The following is a 23,940-nucleotide window of genomic DNA, read 5'->3' on the forward strand; positions in this document are numbered from 1 at the left end:
TCCCCAGGGGATTAATATTGGGCCTGATGTGTTTAACATCTTCATAAGTGACCTGGATGTTGGGATCAAGAGCACCCTGATGAAGTTTGCTGATGACAGCAAGATGGGTGGAGAGGTTGACACCCCAGAAGGGAGAGCCACCCTCCAGGATGACTTAGACAGACTGAATAAGTGGGCTAACAGGAACTCTATGAGGTTCACAAGCACAAGGTGTTGCACCTGGGAACACATAACACAAGACTGCAGTTCAAACTGGGATCCCCTTGGCTAGAGAGCAGCCTTGTGGAAAGGGACCTGGGGGTCTTTGTGGACAACAGACTCAACATGAGTGAACAAGTGTGCTGCTGCATCAAAGAAAGCCGACAGGATGCTGGGCTGCATCTGCCAAGGGCATCACTAACAGAGACAAAGAAGTCATCATCCTGCTCTACTTGGCACTTGTCAGACCACACCTGGAGTATTGTGTTTAGTTTTGGTCCCTGCTGTTCAAAAAGCATGTGAACAGGCTGGAGAGGGCTCAGAGAAGAGTCACGAGGAGGATCAGAGGACTATAATACCTGTCATATGAGAAGAGGCTGAGAAAACTGAGTTTGTTCAGCCTTGTGAAGAGAAGGCTTAGGAGAGACCTTATTACAGTGTTCCACTACTTAAGGAGGGGCTACAAAGAAGACAACTCCTTATTTACAAGGAGTCATATGGGACAAGAGAAAAGGCAATGGGCACATGTTGCTCCTGGGGAGATTCCATTTGAATACAAAGAAAATTTTTCACTATGAGGGCAGTCAGACATTGGAACGGTCTCCCAGAGGAAGTGGTGGATTCCCCCACTTCGGAAAGTTTTAAGTCTCAGCTTGACAGGGTGCTGAAACATAACATATATAAACAATAATAATAGAAGGGTTGGACCAGATGATCCTTTAGATCCCTTCCAACCTAACATTCTGTGATTATGATTCTGTGATTATGATTCTATTATTCTAAGGTTTTGGGCAACTTAAGCTACTTTTGAAGATAGCCCTGTTTGAGTCAGGAGGTTCAATCAGTGATCTCAAAGAGTCTCTCCCAAAACTTCAATTTTGTGGTTATTATGAACTATGAACTTCATAGAAGAATCCTTGTGGTATGGGGGGAAAATACTGGTAACTTGGTTGTCATGTTTTACGGGTTATTATATCCCAAAGCTTCAGTAGGGACATTGTGTTTTCTTGTAGATGAACTTGTGTGTCAAGGATAAGGCCATTAATGCTGTTGTTGTAGCCTAATTAAGTATTAGGTAATCACACTGTGTCTTCTGTCCAGTGAAGTAATTTGCTTCACTGATGTTGACCTCTGTGCTCTCCTGGGCAATCACAACATGGTATAGAACCAAAAATAAATGTCAGAAAGTGCTGAGGATCCCATGTGGTATGGAACATCCTGTTTAATACAGGGTATGTCACTTTATTATATGGTCAATACAGTTTCTCATAGGAAGAGCATGCATGACATGGTTTTCCCTGCATTTCTGTTGCCATAGGTGTTTTTCTGGTTGTGCAGCATGCCACGTATTGGGAGAAGGCATATTTCTCTGCATGGGCAGATCCAACAAGCGTGTGCAAGAGGTATGAGCCAGCCTTGTACTTACTGTGCAACATCTCTGAGCATGAACAGCAAGGCAATATTGCATACGCTGTGAATCTGGCATTGCTTTACATGCATGATCTCTCTGTCCTAGACTATCCTAGATAAGAGATTTCATGTGTTGATTTCAGATGGATTATAAGTGTTTTTGAGTGAGATTAGATTTATCCTTTTATTGTTGCAGTTATTTTACTTTTCCTACTTAAGGGCTGCTCCCCTGCCTTTTACTTTTTGCTAGCTCTCAAGGCAATTGTTATTTCAGACTTGTTAATCATGTCTGCCAACTCCCACATAGCTCCTAGAGCCTGACCCTGAGTGGGGTAATACACCGTTTTCTATTGCCATTGAATTAGGTCCTGCCTCTCCCAGAATGACATGTACACTAGTCCTTTCTCTCTGCTTTTTGTGTTTTCTCTGGAGGGTTATATCACAATGAGCTCTTACAGCTGGAACTAAAACTTCAAGACCGGGCATGTAGATTGTAGTATCTCATATCCACTCTGGAATGGGCAGAGGGGAAATTGGTACATAATCACCAGCAGATTAAATTTTAACATTAAGCTTGTGATTAGCTCATTGGAGCCCTGGCATTACATTGTAATTTCTTTTTTTTTCCTTCTTAAATAGCAATCTATGGTTTTCCCAAGTTCATATTTTAAAAAGCTAGTGAACAACCAGATCTTCCTTACTTGCTTTGAATAAGAGACTAAAGGTTAGTGTTGCAAGAATTCCATTGCTATTTCAGTGCCCTTTATTTTAAGGGAAATTACTAGGGTTTGTTGCAACTGTATGTTGCTTAAAATCCAATTTTCTGTGCAAGCGCCTCCATCCTTGTTGGTGCATAGTCTTTACATCAGAAATAAATAGCCACAAAATTAGAGAAAAAATTCTTAATGTGGCTCCATAGTAAAAAAATCTTCACCACTTCATCTTATTTGCAGTACATCAGCTCTGGCGCTGGTCATACTGAAGACCTCACAAAGGTTAAAATAACTGCTGTAATAAAGAACCCATGACATCACCAGTAACCCAGCACAAAAATAATTCTTCTGCATCCTTTAAAAAGTGTCCGTCCAGAACCATACTGGCTTGAGATGCAGGAGTAGAAACAGTCATAGTATGACAGTATTTCACAGTATTGAAGGCTGATTACTCAAGCTCTAAGAATGACACTCATGCAGGACAGAAGTTCCTTCTGGAGCTAGTAGCAAGCAGTAGATGTTAAACCTATGTGATCTTGTTGCCTCTAAGTGTTACATTAGAATTTCCAGAAGTGTTTATTCAGATTCATTTCCAAAGGATCCTAGTATATTATAGTTTAATTTATTTGGCTTTGATTAATATATTTGCATCTTTGATACTAAACCAACCTGATTTCTCAATTAGAAAACTTAATGTTCCCCAGATTTGCTAAAATGCTTATTTTTTGAAGATGGTACAATCTATGGAATATAAGCAATGGTAGTTTTTACCAACCCTTGTTTGGGGTGAGTCATACATTATTTGAACCTTTGCCTCACAATAATATAGCCATTTCAAATACATGCATATTAATCCTTTAGGCTTTTGTGACTTCTGTTCTAAAGAAGAGTGCTGAGGAGGTTTCTGAAGCATGGCATGGTGGGTAGGCTTTACTGACTTTCATTTGACTGCATTATGCATTATCAATTTGACTAATGAGAAGGACACCCTATATATTGTCATTCCTTTTTTAATCAATCAGCACAAGATTATACAATATATTCAATTATATCTGTAGAAATAATTAATTCCTAGTTTTAAATATATACTAACACCTTCTTTATAAGCCCCTCCTGTTTACTATCACTTCTTCAGAACACCACATCAGAGAGAGAAATGTGTCCTGCTGGATATACACAGGAAGACATGGTGGGTAGTAGTTCCATCTGGAAGGAGGAAAGGGAAGTTGTTTAAAATCAGGATTAAAGGCTTGGGTTTAGTGCACATCTTAGTTTTCACAATTGGAACCAGGTATTATGAATTGTGACAAATTTGTTACCTCACAGTAGCTAACTGTATCTCACTCTGTGGCCACTCAAAAGCTTGCAGTTAATTCTGAAATGAGCTCAGGCTTTCTCTCCTGAAAACAAAGGCTCCTGTCCCTGAAGCTAAAATAATCCTCATCTGTTGTTTTAAGTTGACTGCTGAAGACACAGCTGAACAGGATGATTTCCATTTTGCCAGGACCAGTGACACAAATGCAAAGTAGGTATCTTGGTAATTCTGCTTTGCTGTTATTGTAACAATGGTATTAGCAGGAAAACCTTGTTAGAGCTTTGTTTCCGAAAAACAGTTAATAACACTCATCTAGGCTGACTTTATACCTCTGTAAGTTAAGCACCTAGCCCAAGCTAATTTTCTAGGTTTCCTCTGGAGAGGTGGAGGTGCCTACAGAGGTCATTCCTCCCAGATACTTATCTTAGGATGGGATGAATCACTTTACAGTGTCTTTTGCCGCTGGGGAGCCTAGCCCAGCTATATTAGTCTGCATCACTACCTTCTAGATGAGTACAGTTTAAAGAGAAAAATCCTACCACTTTAGTGGTAGATTTGAAAATGGCACTGTCATGATGGATGAGAGATACCAATATGGCATTGACAGTCAGTTATGAAAGTTGAACACCAACTGCCATATAACTGGGAGGCCAGCCTACGGCTCACAAGTTGCATACAGCTTACAAGCCAAGTTGGAGCCATACTGTCACATTACTTCTTGTTCATCTGTCATAATTTGTCTTCATAATGGCTCCTAATAATCAGCTGCATGAGAGTACAAGCCAGGACAGGATACTGAGAACAGTATTGACAGCTCACCTGAAGAAGCAGCAGGTCTCTGAGGGGATTTTCAGATAAGGTTGTAGGATGACCTTTAGGGTTCTGAGACCTAGACCTGCTACCTCATATATGGAAGCTGCTCCTAGAGCTTGCCACCCTCTTCGTTCTTCAGGGTATGTGTCTTGTGGCTCTTGGGCCTAGCTAGGGTCTAGTATATGCAGTTCATTAGGTAGTAAAGGGTGGTCACTGCTGCTCAGTTAGTTTTGTTGCTTTTGAAATATGCAAATTATTAAACTTCTTATTTAAATATTGTACTTCCACAGGATAAAAATCTAGATGAAAGCGTACTAGACTTCCCTGATTAAATTCAGTATGCATTCTGAATATATAAAACTGCCAGCAGTTTACTGTTATTTCCACAATCTTTTTTCCTTGGTAGAAACACAAAAAAATTGCAGGTATGAGCTATCTCATCCTGGAAATAAAGCTTTTTCAACAAAACTCTAAAATATTCCCTTTTGTTCCATTTTTTATAATTTTTGAATTTTATAAGGTCACTTACCCTCTAACAGATACATTCAATGTCTTCTTTGGCAATATTTTGGTAACATTTTTTCAGCACTGAGAAGAGACAATATCACCTATTTATTGTTAGAAAAGCTCGACCATTCACATACCTTAAAATGTCTGGTATCAACACATTATGACCTTATTGAAATTTTAGAAGATATTTGGTGCTAAAACACCCTTCATCTGTCACCTACACAGAAATAATGTATTACTGTATTGGTTTTACCATTGATTAAATATTAACAATTTTGATCACTGTTGTTGAAAAATAAGTAATAATACTAACAAAATATATGCCCACTATAATCTGAAAAATAAGGCTATGCTATTTTGCATATGTTCTGAAGTTTGTCATAGGAATTACAATTTTCCTTTCAACAGCTTTAATGGGTTTTATCATTTTACCTACATAGCATATATAACTATAAACATTAGTATAAATTGCAAAATAATATGTAACAAACCCTATGGTCTGAGTTTTTTCATCTATGGGTTTTATGAATACAGTAGACTGAGGAGGATTCAGATTGTCATTAGAACCACTTTGGCGGCTTTGCTTTTGAAACAAGACTTCTTGCATAGTTAATTCATATCAGGTGTTTTCCAAACATAATTACAATATTTAATTTTTTTAAGAAGCTTTCTATCAGGCTCAACATACTGAATTTTATGCTGGGCCTTTGTAATCCTTAGGGAACAACTCTACTCCATGTTTCAAAAAGAAGAATTTTCAGGGGCAAGGCAATATGAATCCTGTAAGATGGGGGAAGTTTTGTTGCTTGGGTAACTGTAAGCTAAACAAGATGAAGAAATCATATATTCAGTGGTATTCAGCCTCTGCTGATTTATGCTTTTCTTGATTAGTGGACATGTAACAGTATTTTAATTTCTAAAGGTGTTTTCATCAAGGCTTGCCAAGTTCAACCATAATTTTTATTATGATTGTCATTACATTGTATTTCTGCTTGTACAAATTGGGCTGAAAGGGGTTTTTTTGTTGGTTTTTTTTTTGGTTTTTTAGAGGTTTTCTTAGTCAGGAAAGAGTATCGTATTGTTCTGAGTGACACTGACATAAGAATAAATAACACTGAAACTTGGAAGAGTGTTAATTAGAAATTATTATAATGTGACTGACCTGACTTGGCATTATGGTATCTTGTCAAACTGGCTTTTCATACTTATGTGTGTCAGATTTGTTTTTGTGGCAGGAAGCGAATGATTTAATGGAACTGTTTGGCTTAATCCTCCTTTCTTTATGCTGCAGAAGTTTTATGTAAGGAAGAATAAGTAAAATCAGAATGAGGTTCACAGAATCACAGAATTATTGAGGCTGGAAAAGATCCTGAGATCATCAAGTCCAGCCTATAACCTCACACCACCACACTGGCTAGACCATGGCACCAAGTGCCGCATCCAGCCTTTCCTTAAACACCCCCATGGATGGTGACTCCACCACTTCCCTGGGCAGTCCATGCCAATGCCTGATGTCCCTCTCCATGAGGAAGTGCTTTCTGATATCCAACCCAAACCTCCCCTTCATGCAGCTTCAGGCCATGCCCTCTTGTCCTGTCACTTGTTAACAAGAAGAGCCCGACCCCCACCTGACTACAGCTTTCCTTCAGGGAGTTGTAAAGAGTGATAAGGTCCCCCCTGAGTCTCCTCTTCTCCAGGCTAAACACCCCCAGCTCCCTCAGCCTCTCCTTATCAGACTTTCCCCCTAGTCCCTTCACAACCTCCTTGCTCTCCTCTGGACCCACCCCAGCACCTCAATCTCCTTCTTGAAGTGAGGGGCCCAGAGCTGCACACGGAACTCCAGGTGAGGCCTCACCAGTGCTGGGTACAAGGGGAGAATTCCATCCCTGGTCTTGCTGGCCACACTATTCCTGATACAAGCCAGGATCCCATTGGCCTTCTGGGCCACCTGAGCACCCTGCTGGCTCATATTCAACTGGTTGTCAACCAGTACTCCCAGGTCTCTCTGCTGGGATGCTCTCCAGCCACTCTTCCCCCAGTCTGTGGTGCTGCGTGGGGTTATTGTGGCCAAAGTCTAGGATTATGCACTTGGTCTTGTTGAACTTCACACCATTGGCCTCAGCCCATCAACCCAGCCTGTCCAGGTCCCTCTGCAGCATCTTCTTACCCTCCAGCAGACCAACACTCCCCCCGAGTCTGGTGTCATTCCTGAATTTACTAAGGGTAGACTCAGTCCCCTCATCCAGGTCATCAGTAAGGATGTGGAATAGGACTGGGCCCGGTACTGATCCCTGGAGGTCACCAGATGCCAACAGGATGCAGCACCATTCACCACCACCCTCTGGGTCTGGTCATCCAGACTTTTTTGAACCCAGCAAAGGGTGCACCTGTCCAAGCCGTGGACTTCCAGCTTTTCCAGGAGAATGCTGTGTGAGACTGTGTCAAAAGATTGCGGAAGTCAAGGTAGACCACATCCACAGCTTTCCCCTCATCCACTAGGTGGGTCACCCAGTCATAGAAGGAGCTGAGCTTGGTCAGGCAGGACCTTTCTTTCCTAAACCCACATTGGCTGGGCCTGATCCCCTGCTTGTCTTCTACATCACACTTGATGGCACTCAGGATGATCTGCTCCATAACCTTGCCAGGCACCCAGGTCAGGCTGACAGGCCTATAGTTCCCCAGATCCTCCTCCCAGCCCTTCCTGTGGTTGGGCATCACACTGGCCAACCTGCAGTCACCTGGGATCTCCCTGGTTAGCCAGGACCAGTGATAAATGATGGAGAGTGGCTGAGCCAGTTCTTCTACCAGCTCCCTCAGTACCCTAGGATGAATCCCATCCAGCACCATAGACTTGCTGGGATCTAAGTGGCACAGCAGGTCACTGACTACTTCCCTCTGGATTGCAGGAGCAGTATTCTGCTCCCCATCCATGTCTATTAACTCAGAAGCCCAGGTGCCCTGAGGATAGCTAGTCATAAAGACTGAGGCAAAGAAGGTGTTAAGTACCTCAGCCTTTTCCTTGTCTTCTGTTACTTTGTTCCCTCCCCTCATCCAAAAAGGGAATGGATACTTTCCCTACCCTCCTTTTGTTATTAATGTATTTATAAAAGCATTTTTTATTATCCTTCAAAGAGATGGCCAGATTAAGTTCTAACTGAGCTTTTGCATCTCTAATTCTCTTTCTACATGGTCTTACAATATCCTTAAATGCTTCCTGATTCACCTGCCCCTTTTTCCAAAGCTGATACACTTTTCTTTGTTTTTTCTTTTTTTTTTTTTTTTCCTCTCCTCTGAGTTCTTGTGAAAGCTACCTGCTCAGCCAGGCTGGTCTTCTACCCCACTGGCTCATTTTTTGGCACACAGGGACAGTGCACTTTCATAGTTTTATTCTTAAGGAAAGCCCATCCTTCCTGGCCATTTTGTTTTTGAAAACTGCTTCCCAAGGGACTCTTCAAAGCCGGCATCCTGAATAGACCAAAGTCAGCCCTCTGGAAGTCTAAGGTAGAGGTTTTGCTGACAACCCTCCTAACTTCACCATGTATTGAAAATTCTATCATGTCATGGTTGCTGTGTCCAAGATGACCTTCAACCACTATGTCTTTCACCAGCCCTTCCCTGCTCATGAACAGTAGGTCTAGCAGGCACTACCCCTGGTAGGCTCACTTCACCAGTTGTAGCAGGAAGTTACCGTTCCACAAACCTCCTCGACTGCCCCCTTTCTGCTGTGTTGTACTTGCAGCAGACGTCTGGTAAAGTTGAAGTCTCCTACAAAAACAAGGGTTCCTGTTTGAGTGGTCTGTAGCAGTCTCCCACTAGGATATCAGCCTGATTGGCCTTCCCCTTTATCCTTACCTATAAACATTCCACCTTGGTGTGCCTGACACTGTGTTCTAGGCAGTCAAAGCACTCCTTAACATATCATGCTACCCCACCACCTCTCTTTCCTTGCCTATCCCTTCTAAAGAGCCTGTACGCTGCCAACTGCAAGAGCACTGCCACACTCCAACCATGCAAATCATCCCACTACATTTCTGTGATGTCAATTATGTAATGGTTTCCCTGGTGCACAGTAGCTTCTAACTCCTCCTATTTATTGCCCATGCTACAGGCATTGGCATATCTGCATTTGAACCATCGTAGTTATCACCTCCAACACTTGTGCATCACCTTGAGGCTTATCCTTAATAGTCCTGGGTTAAAGGTTGAGGTTAAAAAGTTAAAAGTCAAGGTTCACTGAGTATTACCTGTGGTGGCTATACCAAATAATATTTGGAATAGATTTTTACTTCAGGAAATTCAGATAGGTGATATATTTGGCCTGCTATTTGTTTACTTAGATTACATTTACATTGGTTTAAGACTGGCTTACACCTGTGTAATTCTACCAGCTTCAGTGCAGTTTATTTGTAATTCTTACTGGTGTGAGGTCACAGTAGAGTCCATTTAAACAAATTAGCATTTATTGAATGACATAGTTAATTAACAGCATAAGACCCAGCTTGTTTTGACTTCTGATCATGTTGCCTTCCTTGTAGCTCTGTGAAGGAAGAACAGTTTAGGCAGCTATGAACAAGAAGGGATGGCTATCTAGCTGGACTGGAATCTCACTTATAGAAGTCCCTCAGTTAAAAGGAAAGCAGATCTTATTGTTACATCTCTATGTCCTACGTAGACATCAAGTCTATTTCTTTAAGTCTTTAAGGTGAGATGGGTCTAACATTTGGCCTACACCTCGTTCCAGTTCCCAAAGGGGTGCTGGAGTGTGGGCTGGGGCTGTGGAAGCTGCAATCCCCTGCCTCTAGCCAGCTGCTTGCCACGCGTATTAGCTGGGATGGAGCACGCTGATGACACACCCATACAGCATCTTGTTTTGGACTTAGTTTGGTAATAGGAGTACTGCACTGAGCTGTGCACTCATATCCTACATTTAACTATAGGTTTATATGAGTAATAAGTCATGTTGTTAAACCAAAGTTATTGAGACTATGTAGCAGAGATGATGCAAATACCACACAAACATTGTGGGACCCTGCCCTGTGGCCGGTATTGTATTCAGGAATTGGCAGTGTGTCTTGACATGTGGGGTTTGTAAGCAGCACAGGAGCATTCTCAATATGATGTATCATGCTGTTCTTTTTGCAGCTTCTGTTTTTTCATAAGCTCTTTGTAATATTCCAGCAAGAATTCCCGGAGGTTATTTTTTATGTTTCCTGAGTAAAGTATGTGATAGTAGCCACAGTCCAACATTACATTGCTTATAGTACACAAGCACAGTATTTTTAACACTCAAGGACCAGTAATCCCTATAGGTGGAGGAAAAGTGAACCCTATTTTTGTAGATATTTAGTACAAGCTTAAAATGAATTTTCATGCCCCAGTAAGCTTACAGCTTACAGAAATTAGCATAAACAGTTTGGGTAGGGGAGATTCCACTGTAGGTTTTTTTCTTAATTTTGGCATCAGTCTCCAAGCTACTGGAAAGGAAGTTATTATTGATAAGTGATGGAAAGGGAAAAAGAGAAACAAATAGTGGCACAATTGTGTGAATGGAAAGGGCAGAAAGAATAAATTTGAATCAGAGAAGTTTTTGGTAACTGACTTCTCAGAAATGATACAATAGCAAGGGGAGAAAAAGTCCATGGTCAAATCACATGAGGAGTCAGTCCAAAATTTCCAAATAGATTGCTGATACTTGCTGGCAGCTTTTCACTTCATCTGGAAGAAAAGAGTCTCTTTTCTCAACAAACCAGAATTAATCTGTGATGCTTTTCTCTTCCAGTTCGAGTGTCTTGTGTTAAGAGAGCAGCTTTCAGACAAGGACCCTATGGACCAAGTCCTGCTTGGGTACAGTGGAAGATTTCCAGCTGCATTTTAAAGCACCATTCACCTCTTGTGTCTGAACTGTTAATTTGCAGTGGGGTCACTCCCAGCTTACACTGCTGCTAAGACATTGATAGTCTAAAAAACTGCACCTGCTATGTTAATGAAAGTCTACATAATAGCTCCAGTAATTAAGAAAATCAAGCATTATGTTGGGGTAGGAAGGAGAAGAGAAGGATATAAGGCCTAAAAACTTGGTCAAAAGAGATACAGATTTCAGATCACTTGCTATATTACTGCCACAGTATTATCAGCGCTGCTAGTACAAAACTTTCAGTATTTTATCATCTGTATTCAGCTTTGAGGTTGAATGTGTTGAAAAGTGATAGGGCCTTTTGGGTAAGAAGAGAGGGACTCAGAATAATGTAAATTAAAAAAAATCCTTTCTGCTTTTTTGTCTGGCAATGTTTTAAGGTCATGATATTTGTTTAAGACTGATTGCTGTCAGAAGATAGCTCATTAGATGTCCTTGAATTATAAAGTCACAGGAAAATAAGACTGGAAGGGACTTTGAGTTATCTGTTCCTTGATGCAGTCCAGTATGATTCCTGATAAATGTCTAACCTGTTTTTAAAATCCTTCATAGCCTCCTCAATCAATCTGTTCAAGTCCTTAACTATGCTTACTGTTAAAAAGCCATTTCTAATGTCAAATTACCTGCTGTTTGCACCCATTACTTCTTGTCATGCCATGATGTGCCTGAAGAATTCTCTTCTTCTCTGCATCCATCTTTTATATATTAGATAATGCTTACATTCTTCTGAGTGTGCCTTTTTGTGTATATCTGTACTTGGATAAAAATAAGTTAAAGAAAAAAAAAAAGAAAATTTTGTCTGGCACAGCCAATCATGGGCTAAAATGCCCATGAGGCAGCAAGTGTCTGAAATGGAGCAGCTGGAAAATCTGGGCAGGGCAGGGTGAGTTGCTTAAGGCAATCTGGGGCCCTAAACATAGTTCGTAAGAGAGGCTGATGCCTCACATATCTCTTATGATGGTGCATGTTTGGCATTTCTGTCTCACCTGCCTGTGTCTGAGCCTGTATCTCTTACCTGTCACCTGAACTGTGGCCAGGAACGGGAGGTGCTTCTGTCAAGCTTGATTTTCAGGCATTAAGTTAGTTCTCTGCTTCCATTTTTACTTCTCTCAGTTTCTGAAGTCTGAGATAGGTAAGAAATAGTACGAAATGAGAAAACTTGAAATGTGGCAGCAGTTACAGGTTCTCCAGGTGGTGAGGACAGATTTAGCATGGGGCCCACACTCCTCCATTCAGTCCTCCAATGTTAACTCCAGTATGTCCTAGGAAAAACCTTCCTCCTCCCTTTTTCGTATGTTACAGCTCCTGGCAAAGATCCCCAAAACTGCGCTGTACAGAATGATCACAGACATTAGTCTCTCACTGATCTCAGTACCCACTCCAGACTGGTGTCTTTTAGCATGCATATTACAGAAGCTTCCCGAGCACCCTGCAGACATGGTGGTGGCTCCAGGTAGTTAGGATCACCAAGCTGCTTGTCACACTGTGTCCCAAACGTCAGCAGCTGTGCCAGCCTTTTCTGGTGGTATTCATTCAAGTGTAAAATGAAGCTTTATGGTTACATGGTTTAAATTAAGTAGGATGGTAGCCTATGCGATTGCAAATAATTTACTTGGTGCTGCCCAGGTCCTGGAGCCATGGAGCAGCTCTCCAGTAGTCCAGATGTAAGGTTATGGGTGGGTGAAACCAGCCAGCTGAATACAGTCCTCACTTCATGGGGTCCTGTGGGGGTTTAACACTGGTTTGGCCTTTTGGACAACTGAACAAAACCACAAAGTAATTCACATCATTTAAAGCTGTCTGGAAACTTGATTGGACACTGGTTATCTTTTCTTTTCTGTGATGACCACAAACTTTTATATTAAAAAAAAACCAAAACAACATGAAAACTCACATTCTTCTGCCAATTGCAGGATTCTGAGAGCTGAGACCTGAAGCATAAGGCTGTTACTATAAAAATGTTTAGACTTTATTTGAGTGATGGGTTCCTTAAAAAAACTGAGAGGAAATCATTGATTCTTCTGTTGCATAATATTTGAAAAGAAGGCCTACAGAAATTATTCCTCAGGTCCATGAAGTCTAGAATTGCCTGATTCCATTCTAGCAGGGGAAATACAAATGTGGAGTGTGGCAGAATCTTACCTGTAGATGAAATTTGAAAGGAAAATATTAATTTTGCTATAGTTTCTAAAATACTATAAGTCAGACTGATTTTTATTTTTATTGAGGAACCATTTCCTCATCTTAGAGTGGGAGTGGCTGTTAATGTTCTGGATATAGGACCTGTTATTATCTTTGATTATATGAATCTGATATGAATGAATATCTGATATGAAATGATCATGGAAAACTACTCCAAACGTATATACTGTGACACCCGGTTGTCATTTAAAAAAACATAAAAATATATTACCAAATTACTATGGTGAACCTAAAGGCTATACAAAATACTGAGGTTTACACAATAAATGTGTGCTTTTAATAGTACAATGCTTTTCCTGGTATGTGTACAGATAGTAAAAATAAGCTTTTTTAGGAGTTTTAAGAATTTCATCAATTTATTTTATCCTTTACCATATTTAATAAACATATATATGTGTATTTACTTGTACAGAGCTTTTAAATGTCTTTCTTTATCCCTATGAAGTATGAAATGGCTTTTAATTCTTGTTGGTGAGAAGCTGGCTCAGAAGTTTTGGACATAAAGGGACCTTGTTTACCCTCCTTTGTCACTGACTCATTGTGTGGCTTAGAGCAAATTGCTTGTGTGCATGACTGGTAAGTACTTCAGTCAGTACATTCATAAAGGTGCAAGGTGTATTAGTATTAGTCAAGGTGGCATTCACCTTCAAGCATTTCTGCCAGAGTCAAGAATTATTAAATTATATGCTTTCTATAATGCATCATATTTATATTCCAAAGCATAATATTATTTTATGACATGTGATATATTACAGAGCACCGGATGCAGACTTAGTCCCCCATACCTGGTAAATGAGAAATTATATCCTATTGTTTATAGATAACAGCATAGAACATTGACTCTTGGTGGCGTGTTTTAAATAAAGGAATAACATCAAAATTCACAATATCTAGTTGCAGTGAACCAGGCAGCACATGCCTGTTAATACATTTTTATATCTTATTGTTTGGAAATGTCTCATGGAACTACCAAAGCATTTTGCTACAGGTAAAAAGAGTTACACAGCAAAAGGGACAACGTCAGAAGACATCACTGACCTGGAGGTTAGACAACCGCAAAGTCAGTTATTGCCTAGGCCTACTGCCTATCTTCTTGGCTACTTTAGCTGCCTCTATACTATGTGTCTCAGGAGTGCTCTTCAGCTCCCGGAGTGCATGCGCCCTGCCTACATCCCAAATTGTGATGACATCTGAATTCCCACAATTTATTAATCTCTAGCCTACCTGGTTTCCGTGCAGGGAAACTGGACAGAAATAGAGCAATGAGTAACTCTTGTAAGTCCATTCCTACTGGGGTGAGGAGAGAACCAAGACAGGCAGCCACACAACTACACCCACCCAAAACCACACACAAGCTCAAAGGCTTCTCTACAGTGTTACTTTCCAAGAACATAAATATTAAAATTTTCACACTTTTTAATTATTTTTAGGACAATCAATGTCTCATATATTATAGGACCGTGCAAAATATTTGTCATAACCAAAATTCTTAAATGCTGAAATCGACATAAAAATACCTTAGAACAACTGCACATGTTGGAGCTAAATTGGTTTGTCATTAAAAATACAGAGTTTCTATATGTTATTACTTGTATTTCTGTAACATTTAACAGTCCTGATTTCACACTCTACTGTCCTGGTTTTTACAAGGACAGAAAGAAAAAGGTAATTTTTACTCTCAAAAGCTTATGGTCTAAAGATACCACAGGTAACAACAGATGGAAACAGATAGGAGAATGCACCCGAAGAAAATTAAATAATGATTCATAAAATTCATTATTTGCTATGTAGACCAATAAATTGTCACCTGATGTTCTCTAACAGCAGGATAAAGAGTGTTTTTCTCTTCCAGCTTCTGATAAGAACGTGTATGTAAGAACATGTAAGAAGTATGTGATATAATGATGTTCTAACATAAGAATTACTGGTATTTACTGATATACTAACACGTAACTAGGTACACACTAGGTACTATTCTAGCTTAGTCTCTGGAAGGAGACTGTGAATGGATCTTTTGCTCTTTAAACTAACCATGAAATAGGGATATTTGCTACAGGAATTTATTTTTGCTTAGTGTCCCTCCACTGTTTTATATTCAAATTACTTGAATTCTGGTTCTGGGACAGATGTGTACTCTTGAGGTTTTTTGTATTACAAATAGCTCACTTTAGTCCTCCCACTAGTTTGTTGTTGTTGCTTTTTAGCCTTAAAAGGTCTGATTTTAGTCCTCACAGACTGGAAAATCATTTTAGAAACCACTTTTTCTTCTACTTTGTTTATGGCATTTTATGCTAGCCAGCATAAACAAAAAACCCTTGGGCAATTTGCCATGCTATTCTGGACAAGATGTCTAGCAAGTGCAGTAAGTGTAACATCTTTTGTTTACATTATGAACCCAGTCTGGGTTTTTTGCTGCCCAGTTCTGTATTCTTCATTCTAAAAATGTTCTTATGCTGTGAGGAGAAAGCTACAACTGGCAATGTACAAATATGCCTTTTCAGATAAAAGATGATCCAGAGACATGCCAGCAGAAAGAATTGTGTTATGATACTTAAAATTATAGGAAAAAGAGTATGCTGAGAGAAGAAAAAAATCTTACAGATTTATGTTTATGTGTTGAGAAGAGCAATGTTTTGAAGAGCCTGAGTAGTGATGTGTTTTATTAGTGCCTGCCCACTGGGGCCTGGCATGCACTGGAAGAGTGTCTCCTGGTAATTGTTATTAATTTCTATTATGTAGCATGCCAGTGGCTCATGAAGTGTCTCTGATATCTCACCAAGACCAAATATTTCTGATACAGACATAAATTTCAGAAAATACACTTTTCCCATTAAAGCTACACCCCTACTAATTACCCAGTTCCCTGAAGTCCAGTGATAATAAGACCTTTTGATTTAAACCTTCACAGTCATACCTCTTGACACCACCTTGCATTGACAAACCAGCTCTTCCAGCACTCACATTCATATCAGTAGTTGAAAATTAGCTCCTTGGTCCCAAAAGTGTTGAGGACTGACTCCTTGGAAGTGGTGGCTGCTAGACATACACATTAATTTATCAATTTCAGGGAGGGAAAACAAACAAAAAAACCAAAACAAACAAACAACAACAAACAAGCAACAATAAAAACCAAAGAACAAAGAAGAGATCTTAGGATTGGAGAAAGAGCTAGAAGGCAGCTGCAGGATCAGCCCCAGAGCCTGGATGCAGGGTGAGCCACACTGCTCTACTGGGAGATCAAAACAAGTGAATCCACCCTCATAATCTTCTTCTTGCACAACCCCTGACATAGCTGTGTGGAGGCATGGCTTTCACCCCAAAAAGAGGTGAAAAGAGGACACACTGCTGACTTACCCAACGGTCAGACGAGATGGAATTGAAGTCCTAGACTCAGCCCCTGCAAGCAGTACAGTGAGTAAAATAAGTAAGCAAGTTGATTTTGTATGAGGTGCAACATTTAATAATTACCATATGAGACTCCTGTCTTCTGGTGTTTTCAATATTCTGGTATAAAAATAAAACATGTGAAATGTAAAATAATATTTTTGGATGGTGGCAGTTAGCAAGATTTTATAAAGGATGTTTTTTTAAATACTGCTGCAGCAGGTGTAATACAGATCATACCATGACACTAAGTCACAGGAGTTCAAGTGTTAAAAATGGCTGTGTAGGACTTGTGTGTATCAATATGTGTCAGAGAAGCTGGATGAATTCTGATGTCTTGAAGCTGAAAAACCTTTTTGGACCCTACAAATGACTTCAATTTAATTTTGTTCACCTGAAAGACTTTCCAGAACAGTCAGTGACTCATAGTTTCAATGCCAGTCCTAAACACTTTCCAGCACAAGGAGAATATGAAATGGTTAAGCACCCTCTGCTGCACGCCTGTTTGAAGTACAGCTCAACACCATCTTGACAACAGTGTTTCCAGTAATACAGGCACCATTCTCAGTCATTAAACACCCCTGCTGCAGAAAGACAGGACTGTGCCTTCTCTGTGGAGTTTTTATGTTGGGGTTTTTATCATCTTTGAGTCAAGGGAGCAAGTAGCTAACGGACTGATTCACTGTCATGACTGCTGAACAGAGGCCCCTTTAAATAAATGCCTTTGAGTATAAACAGAAAAAAATCTGTTGTTAGGCTACTGTTGGTTTACATCAAAGAATGACTTAGACATGGTTCCTTGAAAAGTCCTTCCTGCCAATCTGCAGTGGCTCAGATGTGTCACTGTAGCTTTGCTTCATCATCACTAACATTGTATGGTATGACAGAAACACAGAGGAGGGACCAGAAACCAATGGAGAACTTAAAGAAGTTAGGAATATAACATCTCAGCCTTTGTAGAACGATTTCAACACTGCTGTGCTAGAAATACGTTCTATTACTTTGGACAAGCTGTTGCACCTATTGGTACTTCACACCTTTATTTGTTTTAGGCAAATGTTTCATGATTAGCTCCTAAGACTGTACTACTGCCAAAAGGACATTCCTCCCCTTCTGACATCAGACATGACTATACAATAAACTGATCCAATGGAAAAACAGCCCTGGGAAAACCAAACGAAACCAAAATGAAGCAAAAGGAAACCAAACCAAACAAAACCAAACCAAACCAGGAGAGTTTAGTTTTTTATTGAGTCTGGAGGTTAGGCGGGCCCTTTGTGCTACCAGACTGCTGCTGGTGCTAATGAAATGGGATGGGCTGGAATCAAGCAGTTAGAGGAGGAGAGAGGTTACACAACGGCCCTTGTCAGCAGTGAAATTCAGTGTGTGAGTCTTACTTTAAGTGGCTACATCTACTTTAGCATGCAGTGTGGCCCAAGAGGATTTGCTGTGTAGAGAGAAAGACGTGGTGCTGCCATCCTAAGAGCTGTTCTGTGCGTGTCAAAGGGATTTGTCTCTGAGTTAGCTCTGGGCTCGCCCCTTGTGGTACCTTTGTGTACTGGGTAAGCTTTTGAAGCTTATCTTTCAGTTTAGATGATTCAAAAGCTTATGTGTTTGTACCCAGTATATACCTGGGCTACCACTGGTACTAATATTTTCGACACATCCAGGTGTTTCCATATTACAGAAGTATTTAGAGTCTATTTAAACTGTGTCTTGAGGTAAGAATTTCTGATTTCACCTACAGAAAACTCTGAAGACCTGCATGAAATTGGGCTTCAAATATGTAAAGGCCTAGTGAGTGTGAAAATAGAATATAATGTATTTGCCCAGTATAGATAAAGTGTAACAATTTAAATTACAAAAAAGTTATTTAAATTAGAAAGAATTTTCTATTGGTAAAGACAAAAAAGTAATGGAGCAGATTTGCCCAGAGACCATTTCCATGAACTGGAATATTTTAAGAGCAGTTTACACAAACCTATGTCAAGAAATACTTGATGTGGCTTTTGTCAGGTAGTTAACTCAATAGCATTTTTGTGTGACTTCTAACTCTATTAACTATGATTTTTAAATATTTTAGATATGAGAGAGAATGCTCTATTTTGTTTTCATTAAATTCAATAAGTGAGAAGATGCAAATGGAGAAGACTTCTATGAAACAATTTTTGAAAAGCTATTTTCAAAATGTTTTTATGGATAACTATAAATATTTTTCAGATCTCAGTAAATATAGATTTGTCCTACTCAGATGGGAGTAAAGTATATTTTCTCACATGAAAGAAGCAACTCACAAAAGATGGGCATATGAACATAATATTTTAATAGATTCAGATTATTATATAGGTTTCAAAACAGAACGTACTTATAAAACTTCATCTGCACCTGCAAAATAAAAGCAGGAATAGGAGAACACATTATATCACCTCTGTTTAAGAACTCTGCAACCCGCAAAATTGCATTCAGTATTATCTCTAATGCCCATTTGTGACAGTAAATATAACAAATAAAGATATTCAGGATCTATATGTGATATACTCCACTTCATTTGGAAAACTCTAAGTAAGGCAATTACTTTGTCTTATTCCCTCCACTTACTTTTGATTTAAAAAATAACAGTGTAGACAGAAGCCACACAGACTTGGGTGCAAACTGCATCTGATGTCTAAGACTGAATGGTTAACTAGACTTTGGTCATAAATTGCAAACCAGACTCATATACCCCACCTAACATGTATTCTAAATCATGGAATAACAGAATGGTTTACCGTGATGAAGAGATCTTTAAAAATCATATAGTCCAACCCATCTGCCAGGGCAGGTACCTCTTTCACTAGGTCAAGTTGTTCAAAGTCCCACTCAGCCTGGCCCTGAACACTCTCAGAGATGGGGCAGCCCCAACTTCCCTGAGCAGAGTCTCACCACCCTCAACATAAAAAACTTTTTTTTCCTTATGTCCAATCCAAACCTACCCTCTTTCAGTTTAAAACTATTGCCCCTTGTCCTATCACCTCACTCTCTCTCTCTCTCTTTCTCTCTCCCTGGGCTTTGCGCTCCACCTCAGTGACTACGGGAGACATTTTACTTCCCCACGAAAGACTGAGTAGTTTCTGTGGTCTGGCTTTCAAGCAACAGAGGTGGGCCAGGGCTCAGATCTCCATGCAGTTCCTTTCGGTGATGGTGAACGCGATGCTTTCCCCTGTGTGTGATTGTTATTATCCCACGGCACAGCTCTGCAAACCTCAGCTCCTGTACGCTTCCCCAAAATAGTATGTGGACTCACACTCTAGATGAAACGTGTCCTGAGCAAAGTCCTTAATTTTCCCTTTGGGGGTCTTTTGTGCAGTTCGGTGCATTTAGCTCTGCTTCCGACAAATATTTTTCGTCGGTCACTCTGGCAGTAAAATAAAAGACAGCAGGGGGCACCAAATCTGCATAATTCTGTTAAAAATACCGGTTCTGGGCCGTGCTCATAAAATTGAAGTTAAAACGCATGCCCTCAGTTTTACACCTAGAATTTCTTTTAAGCACTGATACTTCTTTCTATACCTCTTCTCAGGAGGTATAGTTGTGAAAGTGAGGGTCGGATTTCCACAAATGTAGAAATCCGAGCCAAGTGTTGCCCCCCTCCTTTCTCTGCTCGGTGCTGTAGGCTTCAGAGCTCAGGCTCAGGAAGATGCTCTCTCTAACACTAAATTTGGGAAAGTGTTTGCCACAGCAGTTTTGCAGACACTTTGAGAAATCTGTTAATTGGGAACTACTAGTAGTGTATTTCTAAGCACAGCAAAGGACCAGAAAGATGATAAAATACATTCAACACTTGCTGAGATGTGCACTATGTGATTTCTTTCTGTATACCCGATTACTCTGTATACCTGATTATTCTGTATACCCGATCTTTGATTTATATTCTTCAAAATTTACAATAATTTTTTTTTTTTTTAAATCAGGTCATGGAGAGAGATAATGTGGCAGAAAAGAGAGTCATGCAGCTAAGATGAGAATCTGGGATTGGGACATGATTGCTCATTCTATGGCTTTTAGTAAGTAATTTTAGGATCAAAGTCATAAAATTATTTAGTTATTTGAATTGTAAATTCAGCTGATTAGATGCATGCCTGCATTATCTACTTCAAATGCAATAGCTGATTTGATAATGTAGGTAAATGCCTGCTAGACCTTCCAGAATAGCATGTTCTTACAGGTAATTGCTATTGTTTCAGGCAACAGCAAAATAATATATTTTTTCCAGATAGTCAAAACTCAGGTGATAGCATCTGCATATGTGCATATTAACAGCTCAATAACTGTCTAACAATGCCTGCCGTGCTACCTGTTGAACTGATGGCATATATTCATCTGATCTGTGAATGTATAGTCAGTCCAACATATTTGGATTTAATTATACTGGCAGATCTGAAATATTAAAAGGAGAAGGTAGGAATCATGTATGCTTTTCTCTAAGAGATATCTCATCACTGGATTACACTTATCATCATAGAATCATAGAATCATAGAATTGGCTGGGTTGGAAGGGATCTCTGAGATCATCAAGTCCAACCCTTGCTCCACTACCACTGTGGTTACCAGACCATGGCACTGAGTGCCACATCAAACTCTTTTTAAATATCTCCAGGGATGGAGATATTTACTTCCATCCATATTGGATGGAGACTTCTACTTCCCTGGGCAGCCCGTTCCAAATGTCTGATCACCCTCTCCATAAGGAAATTCTTTCTAATATCCAACCTAAACCTAAACTTCATGAATAGTTTACTGAACCTTATCACAGCGTTTTCTCTCAGGGTTCATGAATCTTTTATTTATGTCTGTGTAGTTCCACAGATTCATTGACCTTACAGCATTGTTGTGAAGAGAAGTACATTAAATATGGAGAAGTGTACTGGCACTGCTTTATTGGGGATTGCATAAATATCTGGTGTAAATAAAGTCTGTATTTCCATTGATTTCTTAAGAGAAAGTTTGCAGCCTGGAACTCTTAGCTTAATTTGTCTTACCCACAATAGCAGGCTCAAATAATTATTTCAAAACTATATTTTACAGTCATGTGGCAAGAACTTTAGGAGATTCTTGATAACAGATCTGGGGTTTTGCTTAATCAACTGGAAAGTTGCTGTGTTTCTTCCATCTTCAAAGTTCTTAGCCTGAGAATCCCTGTCAGCTTGATCTTCAAGAAACTGAGGCCTTTATTACCTCTGATCTACTTCACTGATTTTTGTGACACAAAGTCTAAATAAAGTTAGGAAACCTACAACACAAACTGACAGCTTCCTATGCTCAGTAGCAGTGGATCACAGAATGGTTGAGGCTGGAAGGGCATCTGGAGGTCATCTGCTCTAACCCTCTGCTCAGGTAAGGTCACCTAAAGCAGGTTGCACAGGACATACTTGAATATCTCCAAGTCTGGGGTCTCCACAACCTCCCTGAGCAACCTGTGCCAGTTCTCAGTCACCCTCACATTAAAAAAGTGTTTTTTCATGTTCAGAGGGAATCTCCTCTGTTTGTGCCTGTTGCTTTTTGTCCTGTGTTTAGACACCTGTGAAAAGAGCCTCACTCCATAATCTTTGCACCTTCCCTTGCTGTTTGTTTACACCACAAGCACAGCATTTACCAGCTGAGGGGAAATTATCATTTCTCCTTCTGCCTGTGCCAATTAAGTATGATCCTTCGAACAAACTTACCTGAAATGTTTGGGCTGGTAGAGGGGCTTAAAATTATCTCTGAAATTTAGCTGCCCTTTCCATCAGACAAGAACCAGAAGAAACAGTCTGAATATTTGAGCTCTAAAAAGTCCAGGTTTTATAATCTATATATAATAATCTTTATGTTCACATATAATAATCTTTATGTTCTATATGTATAATAATCTGTATATATGCCCATCTTTTAAGAGTTGCTTCTTTCATGTGAGAAAATATATTTGTTCTCCCATCTGAGTGGGAGAAATCTATATCCACTGAGATCTGAAAAATATTTATAGCAAACCATAAAAACATTTTGAAAATAGCTTTTCAAAAATTGTTTCATAGAAGTCTTCTCCAAGTAAACTGATTACTTCTTAAGTAAACTGATTTTCCTGTAGGGGCATTTCCTGTGTATTTCAGACTGTCTCATAATCTTCTGTAGTATTTAATGAACATTTGTCCTGTTGTCAAACATAGCAAAATATTAATTATTGTGGAAAAGCACATTTTCACAACAAATAAAGATACCATAAAACTTTAAAATTGAATCAGGATCTCCTTTAAGATGTTGTATGGACAGAAGAGTAAATATCTGGTGTTAGCCCCTATGAATCTGACAGATATTCAGACATGAAGTCATATGGTGATCTACTTTTTCAATAGAAAATGCAAAAAAATTCAGATGCCTCCGATTTGGGACCCAGAATTGCAGGGTTTGGAATTCATGTCTGATGTTCAGGGACAGAAGACACTAAATAAGTTAACAAAAGAGCGTGTGTATAGAGTGAGTTTATATGACCATGTGTCATGGTTCAGCAGTTTGGGCGGGCCACAAACCTAATGACAGAATTCCTCTCTATCTCCCTCTCCCCCCACAAAGGGAAGATAAAAGGGGAATAAAGACTGGAGACCTTAAGTTGGAAACTGAAAACAATTGGCTACAGATTTTACTAACACAAGGGAAAGGTAATAACATAAAGGGTAAGGTAACAACCAATACAAATATATACAAATATACATATACAGCCCAATAGCACATGGCGGGGAAGCCGGCTGGAACGAGCAGCAGCACAGGCAGCAGGAGGTGAGAGGAAAAAGAGGGAGGAGCTGCTGATTTCTGATCTTCCATAGAGTATGGCAGTAGATAGGAGGGAATAGATCTCTCCCTTTGCATTCAGCCCCTCTCGGAGTTTGAAAAGCCCTCCTTTAATTCCTCCTGTTCAAATGGTGGCACCATGCAACTTTGGACTGAAGTAGTCAGATGCTTGCTCTTGGTTTATTTGGAAACTCTCTCCAGTTTGACTTCACACCTTGTCTCGGAGTTCAAATAAGATGAATATATTTTTGCCTTACAGTGTAGGCAAACTCCAGCGTAGTTAAATTGTTTCTAGGATGTGAGTTTCTAGGCTTAAAGTTGTGATCATTGTCTATGATCATAGGATCATAGAATCATCAAGGTTGGAAAAAACCTCTAAGATCATCAGGTCCAACCATCTGCCCTACAACCCTTAACCATTAAACCATCCACTGTAGCACCTCATCTACCCATGTTTTGAACACCTACAGGGATGGTGCCTCCACCGCCTGCTTGGGCAGACTGTTCCAATATTTAGCCACTCTTTTTATGAAGAATTTTTTTCTAATATCCAACCCGATCCTTCCCTGGCAGAGCTTTACCCCATTACCTCTTGTCCTGTCACTGGTCACCAGGGAGAAGAGACCAACACCTGTCTCACTACCACCTCCTTTCATGTAGTTGTAGAGAGCAATGAGGTC

At 39.9% G+C, this 23,940-nt stretch overlaps 1 protein-coding gene across 2 annotated transcripts in view; it reads left to right on the forward strand.

The window, feature by feature from the left end:
* Positions 1-23,940, forward strand: part of CNIH3 (cornichon family AMPA receptor auxiliary protein 3) — a 69,775-nt gene that overhangs the window by 6,931 nt on the left and 38,904 nt on the right. For both annotated transcript variants that reach the window (XM_071739750.1, XM_071739748.1), the window contains one exon: positions 1,517-1,601. In XM_071739750.1, coding sequence (XP_071595851.1) covers positions 1,572-1,601 — 30 coding nt within the window. In that variant the 5' untranslated portion in view covers positions 1,517-1,571. The remainder of the gene's footprint in view (positions 1-1,516; positions 1,602-23,940) is intronic.

The sequence above is a fragment of the Heliangelus exortis genome, chromosome 3 (assembly GCF_036169615.1).
Source record: "Heliangelus exortis chromosome 3, bHelExo1.hap1, whole genome shotgun sequence".
In the NCBI taxonomy this organism is placed as follows: Eukaryota; Metazoa; Chordata; class Aves; order Apodiformes; family Trochilidae; genus Heliangelus; species Heliangelus exortis.